A 13,708-nucleotide genomic window follows, 5' to 3' on the forward strand; every position below is an offset into this window, starting at 1 on the left:
CTCTTGGTGAAATGAGAATGATAATACTCGTTCTGCCCAAGGCCATGGGCTGCTTGTAAAGATCCCCAGAGATAATACAGCATCTAAATTGCTACCTAAGCCATCTAAATATACTATCTAAATTGCCAGTCTTTCTTACTGTGTGCCAGACTCACTCAAGGCTTTCCTCGGATCATCTCGTTTTATCCTCACACTACCCCACACTATTGCGTTTGGCCTTGTTTTACATTTAGGGAAACTGAGGCTCACAGAGATCAAGTCACATGGCCTTGGTTACACAACCAGAAAGTGGTGGGCGGTCTTGGTTTGGAAGCCAAACTCTGGAGCAGCTATTCGCAAGTTGAATGCCTGTGTGAGTCACTCGGAAATGTTGAAATGCAGAGTCTGAATCAGTAGATCTGGGGCAGGTGTGAGATGCAGAGTCTCCGATGAGTCTCTGAGGAGCTGCTGGGTGAGCAGGTGAGGCTGCTGCTGCCCTTGGGACCTATATTTAGGAGAAGGCATCTAGAGTGTGTGAGATGTATTTGGAAGGCCTTTGAAATGCCGAAGTGCAAACAAGTGTTCACTCCTCTCGGCTCCCGTGGTCTGCACAGACACCATCCCGGCCACCGTCTCTGGGTCAACAGGTCGAGGAGACGTCAGCAAACATTTAGGAGACACTATGTTCTGGTGTCTCCTGATGATGGCAGTGTTACATACTATTCACACTTAATTTTTACAAAAGTACTGGGATAGATATTGTTAGTCCTGTGATAAAGATCTAGAACCTGAGGGACACCTGGGTGGCTCAGTGGTTGAGTGTCTGCCTTCCACTCAAGGTGTGATCCCGGGATCCAGGATCGAGTCCCACGTCAGGCTCCCTGCAAGGAGCCTGCCTCTCCCTCTGCCTGTGTCTCTGCCTCTCTCTCTCTCTCTGTCTCTCATGAATAAATAAATAAATCTTTTAAAAAATAAAAGATCTAGAACCTGAGCTTTAGCGAAAGGGTAACCGTCTTGTCTAATATATATACAGCTAATAAAATGTAGAGCCAGGAGTAGAGTCCAGGTTTTTTTTTTTAAGATTTTATTTATTTATTCATGAGACACACAGAGAGAGAGAGAGGTAGAGACGCAGGCAGAGGGAGAAGCAGGCTCCACACGGGATCCCAATGTGGGACTTGATCCCAGGATACAGGGATCACACCCTGGGCCGAAGGCAGGAGCTCAGCCGCTGAGCCACCCAGGCATCCCTAGAGTCCAGGCTTGTATGGTTCTAAATTCAATCCTCATAGCCTCCTCTTTATATGCCACATCAGGAGGACAAATGAGGGCCCAAAGAATTGGGATGAAGCCCCTCTGATGCTAACACTCATAAGGTTACCAGGCACTGTTATTGATGTAAACCCCTTTAGATATTTGACTTTTTAAATCCTTAAAACAACCCTGTGTGGCCTGTGCCATTGCTTTTGCTATGAAAGATGAGGGCATAGGAGCAAAGAGATGACCAAGGGGGGTGGTCAGCCAGAGCCTGCTCCAGACACCACTCCTGTGATGCCTGCAGGAAGAGGTGCCCACAAAATTTGTGGACAGCACATTTCCTGTTTCTGATGTCATGTGCCATGTGATGGGGCTTAGCTTTTGGCATTCAGAAGCTGACCTGTAACATGACATCCGCAGCATTCGGCCTCCCCCACTGTATGTCCACGTGGAACCAGCCTGCTGGGCAATTGCCAGCTTGTCTGATGGAACAAGGGAGCTCCAGGGTAGAGGCGAGGAAGACTATGAGAGCCAAGACTAAGGACCCCCATCATGTAGACGCTCTGTCATGTGTGTCCAGTTCACTGCCAGGCTCTTGGCAGGATGTGCTTCCTCCCTTTTACAGGCCTTCTTTCTCCCCACCTTTCTTAAGGATATGGCTGTTTTAAAGGAGCAATTTAGCCAAATGTTTATAAAGTACTCAGCAATCATGGCATGCTCTATAAATGCTAAATAATTACGGGGTTGAAATATAAAGAGTACATCTTTAAATAGGACATTTGTCAGACTGCAATTACACATGCCCTAGCTGGTGAGCTCATAAAAGTCACACTCACATTTCCATTGGGGCACTTTGGAACGTTTTGCCAACATCAAGCACCCAACGCACTGCCCTTCGGGAGTAGGGGACGTCAGTGCCCACTTTGCAGGTGGCTACACTGAGGCACAGAAATAGTAGATAGCTTTCTTGAGACCACATGGTGACTCTGGGATGGTCATTGAAAAAGGAGCTCAGGATCGCTTCCCACGCTGCTGCTTTGCCCATTAAGTGTGAGCAGTGTGTTCTGAAAATGCTCCCTCGCTGCAGCATCTGGGCCAGGACTTTTAAAACAAAACAAAACAAAACAAAAACCTGATTTATTCATGAGAGACACACAGAGAGAGGCAGAGACACAGGCAGAGGGAGAAGCAGGCTCCTTGCAGGGAGCCCAATGTGGGACTCGATCCCAGGACCTGAGGGGAAGGCAGATGCTCGACCACTGAGCCACCCAGGTGCCCCTGGGCCAGGACTCTTTGAGAGGTGTCATCTCTCCCCTGTCCTCTGAGAGCTCTGTGCATCCCGGTGGGGTTTCAGTGTGCATCTCATTAACGTGCGTGGCTCTCTATTGGCCATAAGGACACGCACCTGTTAACCAGGAAGGAAACACAAGAAGGCGTTGGGAGGAGCTACCTCTGAGGAGAGGGAACAGGATGCAGGCGGGGAAGAAACCTCTCTTTCATTCTGCGCCCCTTATGTGAAGTTTTCCCACGTAGGTCTGAAATCTGAAGAAAGCACCTGCCCTGGGGCGTGGCACTCCCCACATACTTCTCTCTCCCTCCCTGCTGCCCACACCAAAGCTGAGCAGCCAGAGGGGAAGGGAGGCAGAGGCCTTGGGTTCAACTGTGAAAACCCTGGATCCTCAGACTGGAGGGCCCTTGACCCCCCCCCTCCCCCAAGTGGTACCAGGAGAGGGGGACTGACTTTCAGCTGGGATTTGTCCTGGCTCAGAGCGTGTCCTGTTGGCTGAGCACAACCCTGGTGATTTTCTGATACCTCAGATGCTGTCTCAGTATGGCCATGGCTGTTCCCCCTTCTCTTATTTAAGATCAGGAAGAAAAAAGAAAGGGAGAAAGAGATGAAAGAAAGAATCCCAAATGCACAGACTGTGTGGTTTCAAGGAGTCCATAATTTGATCCAATCAAGCCTAATGTGTGTTGATCTTTCAGGATAGAATATTAAGATTATTAATTCTGTCTGGAGTAGAATTTGGGGCAATCTCATTTGGGGGGATCATTTTTCTCTGTAACCTGGCCCAAACTAGATGGTTATTGAAATACATTAAAAATTACAGGGGCGGGGGGTGGAAACATGCTTGGACAAGGTCGATAAGTTGCTCTTTGAATCTTGATGCCCTTTAACGGGGCACAGAACGTGACAAAGTCATCCAGGTCCTTCCCAATTTACCAGGGAGGAATTGAACACAATATTTCAGGTTGATTCCTTAGTCAAAACAGGCATGTTCTTCAGAAGAGTGTTTGCTGACTTTTCTAATAATTTCAAAATATTTATATTTGCACTTAAGCTTCACTAAAGGTTTTCCAGAATCCTAACATATTTAGAAGCACAGTCTTCCCTGGCTATGAATTTGACATGCCACGTGATCGCTAATATAAAGATAATTCTCTTCATTCCTTTTCAGAACTTTCTGTCATCAATTTTTTTTTAACGACTTGAGAACTATGTTGCTACAGAATATGGAATTAAGTGGTGATGTATTAAGCACCTAAGTGTCCCAAAGCTTTATATTAATATTTAGCCTCTATTATTCTTTGTATCCTGCTCTGATGGCTGCCTTGTGTGCTATTTCAGATGGGATTCTCCACATCCGCCAAGGCCATTGCCTGATGTGCTCAGAGGGTGGAGGCCTTGTGGTAGGAGAGCCCTCTGACTACTTCCTCCCACTCGTTTCTCCGGATCATTAGCCATCCTTTCCTTCTGCCTCAGAGATGGACGTTCCTTCTCAAGGCGGAGCCCTCCCAGGCACTGGGCCCATCCTCCTCGCTTACTTCTGGGACCTTACTTGCTCAGCTCAATGCTTTCCCCATCTTTGTTTCTCCTCAACCTGCAAATATGGCCCGATCTTTCCCACCTTAAAAAAAGTAAAAGGAGCATCTTTTGAAGGATTCCCTTCAAGCTGTTCTTCCATTTCTTCATCATGTCCAAAACCCATGAACACATCCTCCACTCTTGCTATCCCTGCCCTTGCCCTGCTTTGGCCTCCATCCTGTTCACTCTTAGCTTCTGTGCAGTGCATTCCCCCTGCCAATGTGACACTGTTCCCCAGGGTGCCCTTGGGCACCCCTGATTGAAGAGTGAGATGACCAATTCGAACATCATCTCATCAATGACTTTGTCCCCTTTGACACAGCTGACCAGAATTCCATTCTTTAATTACAAAAATGACTTTATTCCTTTTATATATACTAAACCCATGCCTACACACTAATGAGAATTTAGAAAACAGACGAAGGAGAGGAGGAGGAGGGAAGAAAAAGCAAACAGCATTGACCCAGGATGATCCCTTGGAGTACACATGTACATTCGTTTACAAAAATGGCATCATGGGGCATCTGGGTGGCTCAGATGGTTAAGCAGCTGAGTCCTGGTTTCAGCCCATGGTCTCAAGGTTGTCAGATCGAGCCCTGTGTCAGTCTCCACGCTCAGCAGGGAGTTGCTTGGGATCCTCTCCCTCTCCCTCTGCCCCTCCCCCTGCTCACTCTCTCACTCTCAAATCTTTTTTTAAAAAATGGCATCGTGCCACACATCCTTTTTTGTAATTTGCTTTAAAAATGTCTAACATTATATTCTAATTCCTTCCATATCAATACATATCATTTTTCACAGCTACTTTTTTTAGGGCTTATAATTCATTCTGCCAAACTGCCCTTCTGGGTTTGATTCAGTTTACCCGACCACTAAAAGTGGAGTAGCCCGCTTTTTAGCTCCTCTGTTGGCACTAAATGTTATGCCTTCTATTTTAATATTTGTTAATCTGATGGGCAATTTTTTAAAATCTGCATTTAATTTTAGGTGAGTCTTTTCTCGTATTCTTTTCTCTTTGAACATCTTTCATCCCCGAAATCTTCCCCTTGGTTCTACGACTCTTCTGGCCCTCTGTCTTCTCTCCTGGGCCTGCTCTTTGGTGTCCCCAAGCTATCTGTTCTCTGGACAACCTGACATGTCAGGAATCTGGCCTCTTAAGTCACTGTGGTTGCATGGGTCGCTGGCAGGTGTAGGAACATGCTGCACATTTGACCGTCATGATGGGCCTTCCACTCGTGATGCCCCACCTTTGAGTCTCTCCCCAGCCTCCCACTCAGGTCATACTTCCTCTGAAGATCATCCCGACGCTCCCTCTGCATAAACTCTCCCCCTCCCCTTTCCTGTTGACTTGGCCTGTGCCTCCATTTCAATGGAGTATCTATTTCTGACCATCTAGGTGAGCCCCTGGAGGCTGGACAGTGTGTCTTCTCCTCCTTCCCCTTCTCCTTTATCCCCATCTTTCCACCCCAGGACTTAGAACAGTGGGTCAGAGATAGCATTGCTAAACAAATGTCTGATGGAACCGAGCTGGCGTTCTGGGGATCAAGAGCATAATGAGTATGAGTAATCTGGAACTAATCACTTATTTCACTTGTTTACTAATATTCTCAGTCTTTCCTTCCTGAAAATTGCAACTATTTTGCAAATGTTATATTTCCAAGTTCCACTTCCAACCTGGCATCAAAACCTAAAGTCTGGATTCACAAACTTCCTATTTTCAACCAGGAAGAGGTTTCCGACCTGGTGCATTGTGTTTGTGGCTCTCTGCTAACACCGTGCAAGAGAAGTTTCTAACCACCGCCATGTGTTACTGAGCACTTGAAATGTGTCGAGTACAATGGAGGAGCTAAATTTATTAATTGTATTTGCTTTTAATTAATGGGAACTTAAATAGCCACATGTAGCTGGTGACTGCCACATTGGAAAGCACAGCTGTATACATTATAGAAGAGGTACTATTAACGTATTTTGATAAAATTGAGAGGCATTAATTTCCCCCTTTTTTTATAAGTGCATTAGAACTACAACTTATAGGCTAAATATTATGTTTCATGTGATTTAATGCAGGGATCATTATTAAGGTCAAAATGTGGGCTTCCTTAAGACTTATTACTTCATAAGTGATCCACCCACCACTGTTCATGAATATCCCAGTGCTTGCTGGGGCCTGCTGGGGCCCCACGGGTGTGTGTATATGCATTTATCCAAACAGAAGTGTGTGCTCTCTTACTCAGCACCCAGAAGTTTGCATATGAGTGCCATCAGGTCATAGATGCAGGCTCTGCTTAGTGTAGTTACCACACTTGAACAAAATCACACTGGGATGCAGACTCCATCATTAATTCTGTGTTTCCTTTTCCAGAAGGCAAGTGCGCCAGATATTCTAAAACCCCTCAATCAAGAGAGTCCCAAACGCCATACTAACCCTGTTTTGAAGCAGGAGGATCTCTCATCCCGGCCAACGCCCAGTACTGTATTCTCAGGAGGCTTGAGACACGTGAGTGTCATCTAATTCCCTGAACACGTGATGCATGGCTGTCACCATGATGCCACATGGGTTGGCAGGAACAGGTAGATGGGGACTGTTGTCTTGTGAGATGAACTGCAACAGGACAATAGAACTTAGAGGTAATATTTTACTTACACTGGGAGCTGGGGAAACCTGGCTATACTTCGATGGTTTTTCTTTTATACACACAGATAGTAATTAATAATAAATAATGGTATCTTCAGATGAGAAGTTTTTACTTTTAATGACATCTAATTTATCAAATATTTCTCTTATGATTATTTCTGGGTCGTGTCTACACACAAGTCATGAAGACCTCCTCCTGTTTTCTTCTAGAAGCTTTCTGAAAGTTTACTTTTTATGAGTAGGTCTGTGCTTTAACTCATTAATGTCGTGAATGGTGTAGGTTGAGGCTCCTTTTCCGGCACGAATACCCATTTGCCTAAAAAAAGACTCTCATTTCCCCCATGGACTTTGGTATCTTTGTTGAAAATCAAGTAACTGTGTGACTGTGGGTCTTTTTCTGGGCTCTCTGTTCTGCTCTGCTGATCTTTCCGCTGTGTCGTGGCAAGACCACCCCGACTTGATTACTGAAGGAAGTCAGAAGTCAAGTAGCGTAGGTCCTCCAGCTGTGCTCTTCTTTTTCAAGATATTTCAAAGATTGGGCCTGTTGAGAGGCAGGCCTTTTAGTCATTCATTTGTTTATTCAAAAACATTGAAGGAAGGCTGACTTTATGCCCAAGACTGTGATACATGCTATGACAGAGGCTTGGATGATGGGTCAAGTCACTGTCATAGCTCTTTAACGTATTAAATAATCTTAGACAATCACAAAGACTCTCTAAACTTCAGAATCCTCATCAAGGAATGGGCATCAAGCTTGTTCTTTTTACTTCACTGGGTTGTTTGGAGAATCAAAATGTACTAATTTTGTGGTGTATTAGAGTGGTTAAGAACTCAGCTTCTAGGGGCACCTGGATGGCTCAGTGGTTGAGCATCTGCCTTTGGCTCAGGGCATGATCCAGGGGTACTGGGATTGAGTCCTGCCTCTAGCTCCCTGCAGGGAGCCTGCTTCTCCCTCTGCCTATGTCTCTGCCTCTCTCTCTGCCTCTCTCTGTGTCTCTCATGAATTAAAAAAACAAAATACAAAAACCTTGTGGGACCGTCACATGACTCCTTACCAGAGCTGCTGTTGATTGAAAGCCTACTGTGTGCGAACCACTGAGCCAGATGCTCCCCCATCAGTCATTTGCACAACGATCTTGCCGGGTGGAGATTATTACCCATTTCACAAATGGGAAGACAGGTTCACAGAGGTCGACGTAGCTTGCGGAGCCTTTACAGTAACGTGGAGCTCTGACTCAACACCCGGGAGCCCCGTGAGTCAAAGCCCGGGCCTTCTGTGCTGTCCCACAGATTTGGTGACTCTCCAAGGGAGTGGGTTCCCTGACCACACCCATGGTTCGGCCACCCCCTGATTCTGCAAAACTTGCCTGGGGCGGACCCACACCTAGACAACCTTTAGGACTGCTGGGAAATGATTCTGGGGTGAGGAGAAGCGGGTGAGTGTGTTCCTCTTGCCCTGTTATTTCTTCAAACTACACTGCAAATTCAACAAGGCTCCCTCCTCCTCCTAGGGTGCTCTGACTTGTGCCCTTCAGGTTAGCCTCACGAGGTTGACTTTTTATGTGATTAATCCTCACCTGTTCCCTTTAGCTGAAGCAGTGTTTGTTTGGGGAAACCAAACTCCCACAAAGCAAACACTGATTATTGCTTCTAGCCCAGAGATGGTGCCTGTTCTGACAGACATTGACATCCTCTAGAAACAGGAAGTCGGAGCCGGAAGCAGCTTTCTAAATCTCTACTTATTACAAAAGGAGCAATACAAAGAGACAGTAAATTGGGGAAAAGCTTCAACCTCCCAGGTAGTTGAATTAGTGCAAAAGTGAAAGCAAGTGGTATTTGGAGGTCATTTTAGCAAATTTTATATTTAAAAATTTTTTTAAAGATTTTATTTATTTATTCATGAGAGACACAGAGAGAGAGAGAGGCAGAGACACAGGCAGAGGGAGAAGGAGGCTCCATGCAGGGAACCCAATGTGGGACTCGATCCTGGGACTCCAGGACCATGCCCTGAGCCAAAGGCAGGTGATAAACCATTGAGCCACCCAGGTGTCCCAATTTTAGCAAATTTTAGAAGTGATACAGAACAGAGTTGGTAAGGGTGTGGGGCTGCAGGCGTTCTTATAAACTGCTGGGGGGTCTGCTGGAGGGCAATTCACTATACCTATCAAAAGCCTTTGAAATGCATGTTCATGGCATCTGGGTGGCTCAGTGGTTGAGCCTCTGCATGGAGCCTCCTCCTTCTGCCCATGTCTCTGCCTCTCTCTATCTCTCATGAATAAATAGATAAAATATTTTTAAAAAATTGTTTCCTTCAATTATGCAATTTCAGTTATAGGAAATATTCTTTTTTTTAAAAATGTATTATTTTTTAAGTAGGCTCCATGACCATCATGGGGCCTGAACCCATGTCCCTGAGATCAAGAGCCACATGCTCCACCAACTGAGCCAGCCAGGTGCCCTGGAAATGTTTTTAAAAAAATTATCATAAATGTTGTCCCAAAAATGCATACCTGGATGTCCAGGGAACATTGCTTATAACTGTTTCCATTTTGAAAAATTAGAAACAAGCAAAATGTTCAAAATAGGGCAATAGTTAAATAAGTTATGGTGCATTTATTCAGAGGAATATCTTGTAGCTATTAAAAATAATGTTGAAGAATATTAATGTAGAAAATACACATTGGTAAATGAAGATATAAGGTTATAAGATAGTATTACAGTAGCATATGTTTATAAAAACAAAATGGTTATACTATAGACATTGCAAAAGAAGAGAAAGGAATACACCAAAATTTGACTCTGGAATGATGGGATTTTTTTTCTTAATTTTTTTTTTGGGGTCTCATCTGTATTTTCTGTATTTTTTTCCATAAAAATGTAATGTTTGGGAAGGGAAAAAACAATTTGCTTTAAAAATAAAAAGTAAAAGTCCAATCATCAGAAGGAGTGGAACTTAGTGAAGAAATACATTCATTTTTTATACTTCCTCCAGGAGAAAACTTCCTATCAGAGTTTCTGTCTGGTTTTTAATTTTGTTTATACTTCTGTTTTAAAAAAATCTAAAAAGGAATGTATTCATATCAGTGTTTTCATGCAGTTTACATTTTTCCTGCCAGAAGGTGTTGTGATGCAGGAGTGAGCACATGAAGTAGACATTGGAACTCCTCAGATATGGAGGTTGGCATAACTTTGAGGGAGAGCAGATTTTTAATCAAAGAAGTAAAAGCTCCAACCTCCCAGACATTTTCTTTAAACATAAATTTGAGACGTGGAATATCACCATGGAATTTGGGTTACTCCTAAGTAGGGACTGGCTCAAAATGCTCACTCTGTCCATCACACAGAGGTGCATGTGGGAATCCTTCATTTTCTGTCAATATTTCTGAACTTGTATGGCTCCACTGATTTTTTTTTTTTAATATTTACTTGAGAGAGAGAGAGAGGGAGAGAGAGCAAGAACAAGAGATAAGGAGCACAAATGAGGTGAGGGACAGAGGAGAGCTCTGTCCTGAGATCATGACCTGAGCCAAAGGCAGATGAGAGATGCTTAACCAACTGAGTCACACAGGCGCCCCTGGCTCCGTTGATTTTTTTTTTTAAAGAGTATTATGTTTAGCTACCTACCCATATTAATGTATTTTATTTAAAAAAAACAAAAAGGATGAATATGACCTATTCATCCAATGGCATAGTGTTTGGGAGTGACAACAAATGAACTCAAACCACATCTGATGACATGGATGAATTTAGAAAATAGAACATCAGAGAGCCTGGGTGGCTCAGTGGTTGAGCATCTCCCTTTGGCTCAGGTCATGATCCCAGGGTCCTGGGATCAAGTCCCACATCAGGCTTCCTGGAGGGAGCCTGCTTCTCTCTCTGCCTATGTCTCTGCCTCTCTCTATGTGTCCCTCATGAATAAATAAATTAAAATCTTAAAAAACAAAATCAAGAGAAAGTCAATTATAGAGGAATATATATACACTAGGAATTCTAATTATATAAGTTCCAAGACCAAGTGAAGCTAACCAATATACTGTTTAGGGGATATATATGTATGTACTAAAACCACAAAACTGAGCCTCATCCCAATCTTATGATGTAGAACCCCATTTTACAGGTAAGGAAACTGAGTCTACAGTGGGTAAGAATATTGCTCAAGATCACACAACCACTAGGTGTCGGGACCTAGAGCTGAATGAAAGCCTCTGGCTCCATTGCCACCATCTTGACCACTCTACAATCACGCTCTCAGTGTGCTTCTGGTGATCAGGATTTTTTTTTTTTTCTTTTTAAAGAATGCAGTTGACCTTTGAACAACGTGACGGGCAGGGACACTGACCCGCTGTGCCGTCGAAAATTTGTGTATAATTTTCAACTGCCCCAAAACTTAACTCATAGCCTGCTGTTGGCTGGAAGCCTTACCAATACCATATATAGTCAATTAACACATATGTTGAATGTTATATGTATAATGTGCTGTATTCTTACAATAAAGTAAGCTAGAGAAAATAAAATGTTAAGAAAATCATAAGGAAGGGGAAGCACATCTGCAGAACTGTACTGTGCTTCCTGGGAAAATCTGCATGGTTCAAACCCATGTTGTTCAAGGGTGAACTGTGGCTGTGGTTTCGGTTGACCCCTCCTTCCTGCCTTTGTGAAAGAAAAGGGCATCGAGCCTTGCTTGCAGCTACAGAAGCTAACTTGTGCCCTTCGGAGAAAGTCACTGAATGCTCTGCCTGCCTTCACTTTTGCGAAGGTCGATCTCCTTCGCTTTTGCTCAGATTTATTTCTCTTTCAAACCCCACCAACACCAATGGTTCAAACCAAAGTCAGGCTGAGTTCTTAATTGCTCTTCTGGACCAGGACCTTTTGGTTGACTCCATGGGCTGCTGCTCAATGTTTCAACTTGTTCCAAGATCCTGTTCTGGCTACAAGGAAAATAGAACTAGAAAACCCTCCCAAGGCAACAGTGGTAGAGACATAAATGATCTCAGGAATGCGGTTGACCAAAGGATGTGCTCCGCTGTCCTTTTATTATCTGAGGCTATACTTTCCCTGGCTCAGCGGGCACAGTAGCTGCATGACTCAGAGATGCTAGTGTAAGCTGATAGCCCAAGGACTTAGGCACCCTGGTCCCCTTCCAGTTCCGCTTCTGATTTACTGTGCAACTTTTGGGTGGAGCCCAACCTACTTTGACGTCCGCTAATGTACTTATGAAATGAGAGATGAGTAATTCTAATGCTTTCTGGATGCATTATAATTCTTGCAGCAAGCTGGCTGCGCCAGGGGCAACCTTCTCCACCCCAGGTGTACACTCACTAGGGAGGACCTCACCCCCCAGTGTGAGTGTGTGGGGATCAGATCTGCCCTGTTTTGTCACCTATAGGCCAGCTGTCCCAGGCCTGATGCGTTTCTCTGGGCAGCTCAGTTTTCTGCTCTCAGAACAATCATTTCACACCTTTTCCAGTTCTTTCAAAACCTACTCATCTCTTTTACCCCGCTCCTCTTGCTCATTTTCAACAAATATCCCTTTTCACTCCCCCCCCCCTCCAAAAAAAAAGGAATCAGGTCAGAATTGTCTAATCCTCCTAATACCAAAATTAACCTCACTGTGCCTGTACCTCACCTACTCCACCTTTCCTCCCGCCCGCATGTAGCCAGTCGCCCTGGTGATATACCCCAGTGCTGGGGACGCATCCTCTCCTAACCTTTCTGTTTCCTCCATGAAAGATAGCATAACTTTTCTTTCTGTGCCTTTATGGTTTTTTTGTCTTTGATTTTCAGCAATTTTATTTTATTGTTATTGTAGTTCATTAAACTACTGCCTTGCCTGTAGTTTTATTGAAAAACAGTTTCCATCTGGATTCCACAGTTAAATGACTTACGAAGTTGTCTAAGATGAGGACGACCACCCGAGTGAGTCTTCTTACTTCATTCTGTAGCTCCTTGAGACCCAAGACCGCGTACCCCATCAGGCCATGATATTTACACAGAGCCCTGCTAAATCAGAGTACTTCAAGTGCTTTCTCTATTCCCTTCATAAATATTTACCGGGGATCTACCATGAGCCAGGCACGGAGCTGGGTGCTGGAGATACAGAGGAGGGCAGGACCCAACAGAGCCCTGTGCTCTTTCAGCTTCCAGTGGCACGGGGAGGTGGGAGTGACCCTCTTTCAGAGAGAATGTTCTTTTGCTTTGAGCAGACAGCTAGAGTGAAGGTAAACAGTCTTCTCCCACCTGGTGTTGATTGAGCTCACTCTAAGCTGAGTGTCCATCTTTGTGAGGACCCCATTTGCAGTTGACTCTGACTCCTGGGAAGTAAGCTGGGGGGTGAGGGTAAGGGTCCCCAGTCAAAGTCTGGAGGTCACTAAGCCCCTCCTCTGTAGTGGGCTTTCCCAGGAAGATGAACCTTGAAAGCATTTTTCAGCTGCTCAGTGAGAGCTTCCAAATCAGCAAATCCCTTGAATGGAAAAGAAGCACCTAGTGTGTCTCCCACTGGTACGTTTCTACTTTCTCTGTGAGCTTAGCTCCTGAAGCTCAGCATGCCTTCAGGACCCTGGGACACTGGTTTTTGAGTCCCAGCCCTTGGCTTCTGAGTCCCATGGCTTGACTTCTCCATCCTCCAAGCCTGTCTGCTTGCACAGGGACAGATGCCTCAGAGGGAGACGCAACTCAGAGCATCAGGCTCATGGCACTTCTCTCACTTGGGCCCTGTGTCCTGCCTGTCTTGGTAGCTCTATAACACCTTGAAACTGCCTGTGATTTAATTCAGTTTTCTGTTCGTTCTAGGCAGAAACGTTGCTGTAATACAACTTAGTCTGACATGGCCCAAAGGGCGGGGGGTGTCCTGGGACAAATGCCATGTTAATGATTGGAACTGTTTGTTTCACCCCTGCATTCATCACCCCTGTTATGCTTGCGAAAAGTACACATACCTTTTGCAAGCATCCCTTGCCATCCCCGCTTCACTGCAT

At 44.8% G+C, this 13,708-nt stretch overlaps 1 protein-coding gene across 1 annotated transcript in view; it reads left to right on the top strand.

Annotated features, from left to right (window-relative positions):
* The window catches only part of SYTL3 (synaptotagmin like 3), an 84,458-nt gene that overhangs the window by 55,132 nt on the left and 15,618 nt on the right, over window positions 1-13,708 (top strand). The window contains 1 exon segment of the mRNA XM_041740826.1: window positions 6,462-6,596. Coding sequence (XP_041596760.1) covers window positions 6,462-6,596 — 135 coding nt within the window.

Source organism: Vulpes lagopus, chromosome 2 (assembly GCF_018345385.1).
Source record: "Vulpes lagopus strain Blue_001 chromosome 2, ASM1834538v1, whole genome shotgun sequence".
NCBI lineage: Eukaryota > Metazoa > Chordata > Mammalia > Carnivora > Canidae > Vulpes > Vulpes lagopus.